This window comes from Aegilops tauschii, chromosome 6 (genome assembly GCF_002575655.3).
Source record: "Aegilops tauschii subsp. strangulata cultivar AL8/78 chromosome 6, Aet v6.0, whole genome shotgun sequence".
In the NCBI taxonomy this organism is placed as follows: Eukaryota; Viridiplantae; Streptophyta; class Magnoliopsida; order Poales; family Poaceae; genus Aegilops; species Aegilops tauschii.
The window spans coordinates 487,622,323-487,633,875 of NC_053040.3; the positions used below are offsets into that span (position 1 = coordinate 487,622,323).

General features: G+C 49.7%; 2 protein-coding genes across 2 annotated transcripts; both read right to left on the minus strand.

The window, feature by feature from the left end:
• Positions 1-2,915: 2,915 nt before the first annotated feature.
• Positions 2,916-3,912, minus strand: LOC109742872 (mitochondrial metalloendopeptidase OMA1-like). Its single transcript, XM_073502245.1, has 3 exons — positions 3,735-3,912; positions 3,075-3,607; positions 2,916-2,987 (listed from the first exon to the last, which is right to left on the minus strand). The coding sequence occupies exons 1-3, from the start codon at positions 3,910-3,912 to the stop codon at positions 2,916-2,918; spliced, it is 783 nt and encodes a 260-aa protein (XP_073358346.1).
• A 4,397-nt stretch (positions 3,913-8,309) lies between these two features.
• Positions 8,310-8,843, minus strand: LOC109742852 (mitochondrial metalloendopeptidase OMA1-like). Its single transcript, XM_040391495.1, has 3 exons — positions 8,751-8,843; positions 8,478-8,633; positions 8,310-8,366 (listed from the first exon to the last, which is right to left on the minus strand). Exons 1-3 carry the CDS (start codon positions 8,841-8,843, stop codon positions 8,310-8,312), a joined length of 306 nt encoding a protein of 101 aa, XP_040247429.1.
• Positions 8,844-11,553: the final 2,710 nt, after the last annotated feature.

Sequence of the window (11,553 nt, forward strand, 5' to 3'; positions counted from 1 at the left end):
TATGATTTCCCTAGTCTTACGCGATTCGAACAAGCTAAGTAATCCTCTGGTGTTTCTGACTACGTTCCACATCACTCTAGGCTCCATATGTTGTTGTACTTTATGATTATAAGGACTAAGGTCGGTCGCGTGTGCTAGCATCCAGCCTATTTGGCCATCGGTTGATTCTGTTAGTGTCCATACCTGTAACTGGAATTTATCGAGCACCACAAAGTGAACCCCTCTCTCGTAGCTCACTAAGAGAGACCTCTGGGACAGCTCAAACAAGCATTGATATCCTTTTTCGACATACGATTCACCTGGTAGTTGGGCCATGTCGTATGCTTCCTCTGAGTTGCGCAGGATCATAATGATGTGGTTCCAACAATGTACATAGAGTGACCCCTGCCAGTATTGAGCTGATTTCCAAATTTTGACATAACTAGCTTGTGGCGCATTTACCATGTCGTAGAGATGTCGGGGAGCGCAACGCCCCGGCACAAACTCCCGACTTGCCCATTCATCGGTCTCCGATGAGAACACCAGTACAGAGATCACTCTGTCCTTTGGCTGCTCCTCGACCACTGGCACATGGACATGCATCACTTGTGGCTCCGGTGACAAAACCTCGCCTTGCTGTGATGGCACTTCCAATTCCTCGGCCAGCACATCTAATGTTGATTGTGATGATGTATCAAGCTCTCCCGGCATGATCAAAATGCTCTTGGATGCCTATGTTTTCTTCATCTTCTTCGGATAGCTCTTCTTCATACTGCAAGTACTCCATCCAGGTTTGTGGTTCGTCCATTTGCACGTCTTCCATGGTTGGATCTTTTTTTCGGCGGCTACTAGTTGGATCTTTTCTTCGGCGGGTTTGATGTTTTCTTTGGCTGCTAGTTGGGTCTTTTCTTTGGTGGGTTGGATCTTTTCAATTGGAAGTAGGAGTACCTGGTAATTCAGCGAGACGGCAGGATCGAAGGCGAGGAACATGTACTTCTCAGACATCCACATCGATTCTTGAACAGGTGATGGTGGCAGGAAAGCATATCATAGTGTGGCCGGGTTGCAGACGTAATAATCAGGTGGCACCCCGTCAAGGAGAATGAGGCCGTTGCAGTAGTGGAGCATGGAGTAGCGGTCATGCTGAAAGAGAGGCCGCCGGAAGACTGGCCCGTCGTGAGCTCCACGTGGCTGCTCGCGTCGCGGTGGCGCCGGCGGCGCGAAGGAGGATTCGTTGTGGCACCCAAAGTTGTTGGTGAAGATGCCCGGGAAGGGGCCCCGGGGGAAGTAGTGGGGGAGGAGGAGCTTGTGGGCGTCGATGATGGTGCGCCACGCCCGGCAGACCCGCCGGGACTCGGCCAGCGCGCGGCAGGGCAGCAGGCGGAGGATAACGAGGAGCACGTCGTAGGGGAAGCAGATGCCGTTGCCGTCGCCGTTGGTCCCGTCCATCTGGCCCGCACGGCGAAGGTCGATCGATTCGGAGAAGGCGCCGATGGAGGGATCGAGGCAGGGCAACGAAGTATTAGAGCATGGTTAATAGTATAGCCAGCTGCTGGCTATAAGCCAGTGCCATGTCATCTACAGCCCATCTTATAGCCAACATGTATAATAGTAGATCAAAAGAGTGTACTACTTTTTCATTATGTGGCCCGCCTTTCATTCTCACAAAGTGCCTAGGAGCACGTGCTAGAGCTGGCTCTTTACGAAGAGCCCGCTTACCTTCTCTCCTCTTCTCTTTCTTCGAACTAAGCAGAAATATAATAATTTATTCCTTATAGCCCGCTGACTCATCTCTATTATACTTGCTCTTAAGGTGGCGATCGGATCGAGGCGGCGAGCCGTCCGTAGTCGAGTACGCTATGCCTATGTGGACTCTAGTCTTGGTTCAACTGTGCGTTGATCGATCCCGTGAGTTGATTCCCAGCCGGAGTCGTGTACGTGCGTGTAGTCGTGTATTGTGCTATAATTAATTAAGGTGTGTTGCCAAGTTTTTTTTTTTAAAGGCTGGTAGATCGTATATTTACATTGTTCCGAAAAAATGCAACTTTTTAAAGTATATAGGCAACAACACAGTGGAGTAAACTTCCGACTTAAATTGAATCCGATTGTCTGGAAGTATTCTAGATGATCAAGAGCATGGAGGGCAACAAATCGAGATATTCTTATCAGATCAGAGATCAAGGATAGTGTGGAGGAACGTAATTACTCATAATTCGTCATAGGGTAATAGTGCTAGTCATTTTTTGGCAAATTTTGGTAGGACGCAAGGCCCAACGGCTGTTCGGCTTGGCTCTGTCCGTGGGGAAGTCTTGAGCATTGTTGCTTCCTCATCTCCTTCACCGTTGTTTAAGATATCCATTATGGCCGGATTCATGTAATACGCAACGTTACTGGCCTAGTTGAGGAAGCTCAGCTGGTATTGTGCTTGCATCTGATGTTTTTTGTATCTTTCCAGGTAGCGCATTTGGAGATAGAAGGCGATGTAGTAGGAGTAGGATATGGCGGCGGCAGAGAATGCGAGTCGTGGTACAACACAGAGGTTGTGCAAAATTACATTCAATTATATCCAGACCATGTATATATGTGCCTGTACGGTTATCACTGTGTAGGAATAAGGCCTAACTGCTCATATAATCTCAATTATTTTAAGATAACAAGTGTTTGGACAGAAAAACATCACCCTTTACAAGTTTTTAAGGGTGGCTGTGTATGGAAGCAAATGTCAAGACTGTGTCTTTGATACAAGATGAAGAATCATTGATCAATTTCTTCTTTTCTCGCTCTTGCTTCTGTATATAACGCCATGGCCTTGTCCATGACCTTGGAATCCAGTAAAAGCCGCGTTCTTTTCTTGCTGCAAGGATGAGTAGACATGTACTCCTTGAACGATGAAGAATTCCCACCGAGCTCTCCGAGCTTCTCATGGACCTTAGGGGCTATGCATGCGTGGATCGAAACCAGCGGCAGCGAGCAGCAGGATCCCAATGTGATCTGCCTCTATCTCCATCCTACATAGCATTTTTATGTAGGTAACCACCCAATGTGAGGTACTCCGTCTCACAATATAAAACGTTTTTGCAAGCTAACGTACGTACCTCGTGCCCTAGCACCGTGGCGATCTCAGCGTCGGTGCTGAACTTGTCGAGCAGCCCGGTGTAGACTATGATCTTGCCGCCCGGCGCGCACATGGCGTTCACCTGCTTATTGTCGACGACGATCACCTCCCACTCGAACCCGTCGAGGTGCTTGGTCGTCGGCTGCTGCGGCGCTCCCTGGCGAGCGCGAGCCTTCTTCTTGGGGCTCGGCGCCGCGTCGCCGACCCATATTTCGCCATCAAGGAGCGTATCGTCAAGGAGCTTATTGTCGTCGTGGACGGCGAGGCTGCGTCCGGCGGCGCGGATGATCTCCGGGGCGATGCCGCTGACACGGACGAAAGCAGGGTGGGACGGAGGGAGTACCTTGTCGCCCAGCTTCTTCTTCTCGCTGTTGAAGTGCCAGTCGCCGAGCTTGAGCTCTCCGTTGTGCGTGAGGACGACGAAGTGGCGGCGGTTGGTGTAGGGCACGGTCTCGAAGGTGCCGTAGCAGATGGTGACCACGACGCCGCCGACGATGACGACCCCCGCGATGACTGTCCGGGATTTCACGTCGCTGGAACTTGTTGGCCGGCTGGAGGAGTAGTGCCGTGGGAGTGGGAGTTGGACCGCTGGCGCATGAGGCGACGACGGACGGCGGTGGTCGTGGCACGAGAGAGTCACGTTGGAAGAGGCGGCCAAGGCCGGCCGATTGCAGGGCCTCGTGAGATCGCCGCGTCGACGGGGCGTGGTAGCAGCGCGGGGCGGTCGACGACGGCAGTGGAAGAGGCGTTCGGATAGCGGGCTTGGACCGCAGTAGGCCGGACAGCGCGGGGCGGAGATTCCTAATGAACGCGCTCATGTTCTCTCAGTTAGATTGGTACGGTGGATCTTTTCGGGGCGCCGCTCGCCGTGATGCCACTTGGGGACGTACGGGCGCTCTCGGATCCGTATATTGTAATAATGTCGTCTACGTCGTGGCGCGGGTCGACAGGTTGCCATGATTTGATTGAGAAAAAGGGTTTCCCCGCTTTGTATTACAAAGCAACCAACCGATACAATCGACGATAGGGACTGGAGCGGAAGCAGCACAAACACGCCCAAAAGAAAGGAAAGAGAAAAAGAAGAAAAAGAAGAAAAAGAAAAGAAACAAATGCCGATAACGGCGGATCGACAAAAACGACGAAGCCTCGTGACCGCTACGTCCACCGGAGATCGCCCACCAAGCTCCGAGACTCCGAAGTGCCGGTACCTAACAACACCTTCAAGAAGGGATGCGACGATGACGACGCTGCTGTCAAGGGTTTCCCCCGGTACACGGCGAGGAGAGAGGAAGGGTAGCCCCGACGCCCTCCAGGAAGGTCCGGCGGCACCCTCAGGCGCCACCGCGTCGGTGTCGGCCAAGCCAACAGAGATTTCTCCCGATCCCAGCCTCTACCTCAGGCACTCCGGAGCTCGCCACCAGACCGACCACCACCCTGCGCCAGCACGGACACGAAGCTTCCCACGCTGTCTCACCACGGCACCGTGAAGATGGTCTACACAACGGAGAAGAGGAGCCGGGACTAGGGCAACAGCACCGTCAACATACAGGAGGGCCCCACCTCCACCGTCCACGACGGTAGCCGACCGGACGCCATGGCAGGAGCCTACCGGGCCCGTGGCCCCACAGGCCCGGCCGGGCCCTCAAAGGCCCGGACAGCTCCCGCCTCCGCGCAGCAGCTGGTACGCCGTCGGCGTCGCTGTCCCAGTCCAAGCCGCTCCCCTGCCTCCCCATACAGAGAGCGTCGCGGTCGCGCCGGAGCCGACCCGCAAGGACCCAGAAGGGACCCTACGGGCCCAGATCTGGGCCGGGGACGCGCCCCCGGCCGGCCAGCACCACCGGACCACCCCGCCGCCAAGAGGCGGCACCACCACGACGAGCACCGCCGGCCTCCACACCAGGACGCCGGACCGCCGCCGGCCATCACCGCCCGAGCAGGGGAGGACCGCGCGCAGGGAAGGGCAAGCCCACCGCCGCCAGCATCGCGCGGCCGAGGGCCGGCGGCGCAGGCTGACGGCGGCGGGAGGAGGGATGGGCGCGGGGAGGGGCTGTAGGCGCGCGGAGGAAGGGCCACCGGCCGCCTCGCTCGGGGAGGCGGCGCGGGGGGTACGGGGGCGTGGAGGAGGGGGGGAGAAGGGGAACGAGGGGAGGAGGGGACTAGCGGCTCCGGCGGGCTCCGGCCGCCGCGGCGGCGGCGGCGGGCAAACCCTAGGGAGCGGGGGAGCGGGGGAGCGCCAACCCTGAGGAGATAACAAATTCAGGTTCAACGCAGGGTTGGCGCTCCCTGGTAGGCTCCTGCTAGTGTGTCCGATCGGCTACCGTCGTTGACGGTGGAGGTTGTGCCCACACGCGTGCTGATGGTGCTGCGGCCTCTAGTCCCGGCTCCTATCCCTTGTTGTGCAGACCTCACCTCGTGGTGCCGTGGTGAGACGGCGTGGAGGCTTCTTGATCATGGTGGCGCAAGATGATGATCGGTTTGGTGACAGGCTCCGGAGCATCCGAGGTGAAGGTTGGGATCGGGGGAAACCCCTGTCGGCCTGTCCGACACCGACGCTGGGGAAACCACCAGGTTGCCATGATTTATTAGGGCTTGCGCCATGCCTGTAGCCATGTCCGTCTCGGTCTTGTTATATGTTTTCTCCAATGTGGTACGACCTTCTTCTACAAGTACTGGAGTCTGAGGTTCATAGGGTCTCCTCCTCCGATCGATTAATAAGCGTGCTAGGCTTAATTTCCATCTCATGGACGCGCACGGGCTCGCGGACGCCGTCCGCCTGCATGCCTAATCTAGTACCAGCAGAGGGATTGAAATGCAATTGGTATATATAATGTGAGACTGAAACATGAAACTGAAATTGGAATTTCTAGACCACACCCATTTCAATTTCCAGTCCACTTTCATGTACTGCATCCATTTCAATTAATGTGAGGCCGAAACATGCAATTGAAATGCCACTGTATATATAATGTGGGAATGAAATATGGAATTGGAATTGAAATTTCCGGACCGCGTCCATTTCAGTTTCCAAACCAATTTCAGTTGCACATCCATTTCATCTCCCACATATTTTAATTAATCTGAGGCTGAAATATGAAAATTAATTTTCACGTCACGACTATCAATGTGAAACTGAAATGGTGAAAACTGAACAACTTCAAATTTTAACAACATTTTATGTTGTTTTAATGATCTCGTCGCCACGAATTCAAATATAAAAGAATTGGAGATGGAATTTTGGTTTAGAAGATATGAGTGATTTACAATGTCACTGTGAAATAAAAGGGTTGCTTTTTGTATGGGAGACAAAGGATATAAAACATGCATGCACCATCCTTCTCTGCGCTCTCTCTTTCTCTTTCCTGACAAGATGACAAAAAGCTCATATACATGCAAAGATCCCTAAAAAGTGTTGAACGATGGATGCTTTCCCTGTACATACATGCTCCGCTAGAAAATGTAATTTTTTCTTCAACTTACCCTACCTCCTCAGACAGTTGAAGCACACCCCCATCCTCTCTGCCGCAACCTCACGACACACTGAAGGTTCAGCGGCCTCCTGACGTTGTTTCTGAAGTTGCTGGCCACAGCGGCTACACCACATGGCCCTTCGCCAAGGCCGAGGGTTTCCCTGTTTGACATGCCAAATAGTGGTGGACCTCAAAATCAGCTATAGCGGACTATAGCAGGCTATTTGTACATAAGACCATTTAGCGGCACCCCATCGAAAAGGCTATAGCTGGCTATTTAAAACTATGCGTGCAACCTTTAATGTTTTCTTCACACGCAAATGTAGCATTTGTGAGTGGTGTCCATGATGTATGGACATGCTCTAAGAAAAATACACACGACAAAAGTTTCACCTGATCAATTCTTATTGCTAGTGGAGTGATGATGCTGTGTGAAGTGTTCAAATGACTATATTCAATTTATTGGTTTGTTCCTGCTAACCAAATGTATTGTTTATGGATATTCATTTGATTAGTGCACGAATAAATGTTTAAGTATGGATGTACAACACTAACATGGTCTTGTGCTCAAACTGAATCGTATTTGTTTTGTGTGATCTTTTCAGCACATGAAGCTCGATGAGCAAGAAGCACTATAACCGGAGGCAATTTTTTTATAGAATGGTTGTTCAATGGTGATCATTTCAGTCCATTTCCAGTCTTGTTGGTCATGTACTAGAAATGATCCTATCATGCAATGCATCACTGGATATGTATGTGTGTCTCTTGCGTATGCCCAGGATGCTCCATAGTGACAAGTACTCAGATTGTGTGCATGGGATGTCCCTGTTTGACATGTACTCAAATATTTGTACAAGAGATGGCTCAGTTTGACATGTACTCAAATATTTACCCATATGTTTGTGCCTGGGATGGTCTAGCTTGACATGTACCCATATATTTGTGCCTGGGATGGTCTAGCTTGACATGTACTCAAATATTTGTGCCCAGGATGGTCTAGTTTGAGATGTAATTGAAGGGGATGGCTCAATTTTCTCAGCACACAATATCTGTGATATTGAGATACTTTTTGTTGACCGATGTGTTCAGTTTTCTTGTATAATTAGTGATGCAGTAGAAGCTACGAGGATATGTGCACAGAGGAGGCATCAACGCTGTCAGGATTTGAAAAATACTCTTATTGACAAAACGATGGGATGCGAGAAAGGTGAGCTGGTTACTGTAAAAGTCAAGTTCTACCATTGTCAGGGCTTTTTTCATAAAATGTACATCATGTCGTCTGGGATATCTCCACCTGGATCTGGGCCACTCATCTCCAATCCAATGTTCCATGTTTTCTATTTTTGCACCCAATGCCCAGATTCTATACTAGTCCCTCCCGTATATATGTGCCTATACGGTGATCACTGTGTAGGGATAAGGCCTAACTGCTCGTATGATCTCAATTATTTTAAGATAATATAAATGTTTGGACAAAAACAACCTTTACAAGTTTTTAAAGGGGGTGCACGGAGGCAAATGTCTCGAATGTGTGTTGATAAAAGATGAGGAATAATCATTGATCAATTTCTTCTTTTCTGGCTCTTGCTTCTGTATATAACGCCATGGCCTTGTCCATGACCTTGGCATCCAATAAAAGCTGCGTTCTTTTCTTGCTGCAAGGATGAGTAGACATGTACTCTTTCAACGGTGATGAATTCCCACCGACCTTTCCGAGCTTCTCGTAGACCTTAGGGGCAATGCGTGGATCAAAACCAGCGGAAGCGAGCAGCATGATTCCAATGTGATCCGCCTCTATCTCCATCCTACATAGGATATATAGGCAACATGTATTTATCATGCATGGAGAATAACTTCTACAAGGAAAAATAGTTGTAAATCAGCATGAACGATATATATGATGTGAAACCGAGTATATACTTTCGTGAGAAAGGCAGGCCGAGGAGGTATTCAGTCAGCTTATCAATAAGGTCCGGCGCATCGATAAAGATGAGCAGGAAAACCGTGAGCATGAAAATCCACATGTGCTTGGTGAGCTTCTCTGCAGCGTGCCTTGCAATGGCGTGCGCAACCTACAAGCAAAATTACACAATATGCCAAGTTACAAGGGAATCCACCGTCCGGCCGGCTGCTAGGAGACGATACAAATAACCACCCAATATAATCTACCTAGCACGGTACGTACATACCTCGTGGCCTAGCACCGTGGCGATCTCAGCGTCGGTGTTGAACTTGTCGAGCAGGCCGGTGTAGACTATGATCTTGCCACCGGGTGCGCACATGGCGTTCACTTGCTTATTGTCGACCACGATTACCTCCCACTTGAATCCGTCGAGATGCTTGATCATTGCCTGCGACGCTCCCCGTGGAGCCTTCTTCTTCGGGCTCAGCGCCGTGTCGTCGGCGCATGTTTCTCCGTCAAGGAGCTTATCGTCCTCGTGGCCGGCGAGGCTGCGTCCGGCGGCGCCGATGATCTCCGCGGCAATGCTGTTGACACGGACGGAATCAGGGTGGGACGGAGCGAGGACCTTGTCGCCCAGCTCCTTCTTCTCGTTGTCGAACTGCGACTCGCCGAGCTTAAGCTCTCCCGAGTGCGTGAGGACGACGAAGTGGCGGCGGTTTGTGTAGGGCACGGTCTCAAAGGTGCCGTAGCAGATGGTGACCACCACACCGCCGACGATGACGACCCCCGCGATGACTATCTGGACTTTCACCTCGTTAGAACTTCTTGGTCGCCTGGAGGAGTAGTACCGTGGGCGTGGGACCGCTGGTGCATGCGGCGACGGCGGTGGTCGACGGACGAGAGAGTCAGGGCCGGGCGATTTCAGGGCCTCGTGAGATCGCCGCGTTGACGGCGCGTGGTAGTAGCGCCTGGCGGTCGGCGGCGGCGGAACAGTCGTTCGGGCGGCGGGCTTGGGCCGGAGTAGCCCGGACAGCGCGGGGCGCAGATTCCGGATCAAGGCGCTCATGCTCTCTCCGTTAGTCTTGGGGATGGGCGCTCTTGGATCCGTATCGTACTAGCGTCTACGTCGTGGCGTGCTCGACAGGTTGCCATGGTTTAGGGTTGCGATCGGTCTCGGTCTCGGTCCAGTCATCGCGATCGAGGGAGATTAAGTCGTTAAGTTTTCTCGCATAGGAAGGAGTCTCTCCTCCGATTCTAGCTAGCTAGTACCATAGGGATCAAAATTTCAACCAAAATCAGAAATTCCGGTGATTTCGGTCCGCGTCAAAATATTCGTAGCCTTGGAATTTTGAGCCAACTTTAAACTAATTTCAACCCAAATTCAAATTCAATCAAAATCCATTTAAATTATGTGAATTTCGACACATGGAATCCCCCCAAAAAATAAATCTCTGAAATTTCAAAACTTGGGTGAGGTCCGTTTTTTTTCTTACTGGATTTTTCAACCTTCACTACCGGAAAAATGTTTTACTCCGAGTGCGTGGCAGCTCGCCGAGTTCTTTTCCGCGGGCACTCGTCAAATAAGTACTCCCTCCATCCTAAAGTAAGTGACTCAACCTTGTACTAATTTTAGTATAAAGTTAGTACAAAATTGAGTCATTTATTTTGGGACTGAGGGAGTATTTGCTTATTTGGCGAGTGCTTCCCAAAATAAACCCGGCAAAAGTAAGATACTTGGAACCTACCAAGTGTTGCCAAGTACGTCACCAAATACACTTAGCAATGGACTAACAATCTGCAAAGTAGGTGAAAAATGTAGCAGCCCTACTTAATGGTAATGTATCCTATATATACCTTTTTTTTTGGGAATCCTATATATACCTAAAAGAGGAGCCAAAATCTTTTCTAGCGGAGCATGTACTGGGTAAACATCTGCCTTTCATTAGCTTCAAGGTCCTTGCTTTTTGGACTCATATGCTTGTGGTATTCTGTGTATTTGCTTTGCCTTTTACGTGGTATAGAAAATGAATGTCACATAAGAGGAGGGTCCCATCACCTTTTGTGCCAGAGAGAAGGACGTAATGTGCATGGATGACTCTGCCATTATCCATCCCTCTCCCATGGAAAATTGTAGCATTAATTTTCTTTGTGTTTTCCTTATCTGTTAAACAAGAATTTGGTTTTTGATTTTTTTAATATTTGGAATCTGGAACTGTAGATATAATGCGGACCGAAATATGAAATTGAAATGCAACTATATATATATATATATATATATATATATATAATGTGGGGTAAAAATATGAAATTGAAATTGAAATTTCCAGACCGCGTCCATTTCAATTTCCAAACCAATTTCAGTACCATGTCCATTTCATCTCCCACATATTTTAATTAATGTGAGGTTGAAATATGAAAATGAATTTTCACCTCACTATATCGTTCAGCCGTGTACCTTGGTCTATGCTTTATCTATAAAGCATGGCGAGAGCCTGTTTCGAAAGAGTACCCAGTGACCCATGTGTGTAGGGGACAGAACAAGGTAGCTCACACACTTGCTCAAATGGGTAGATTATCTACTCGTACTGCTGTCTGGCTCCGCCATGGACTTGTTTGACGTATATATGTATTGCCTAGTCTCTTTCATCAGATCGGTCTTTTGGTTGCATTAGCTAGAGCATGCACTTTTACATGGTATTAGAGCCAAGAGGTTTTGAGTTCAAGACTCGGCTGAGGCAATTAAATTGTAGCCCACTTTCGGTCCACGTTTAGGCCGGAAGGAGCCACACATGAGGAGTGTTGACGTATAAATGTATTGCATAGTCTCTTCCATGAGGTCGGTCGTTTGGTTGCATTGACTAAAGCATGCACTTCTACTGAACCAGATGAGATTAGCAATCTTTGTCAAGAGGATTGTAAAGAACCACCTTGATTAAATGAAATTCTTTATTTGCGCAAAATATATAAAAAATTCATCTCATGTGTAACTTTGTGAGGAATAGCATCAAGCACAACCTCAAGATCATGACAAGGCTCGGAGGTGAAAAGATTATTATAAAACTGTTAAACCATACCTTTAATTTTGCCTT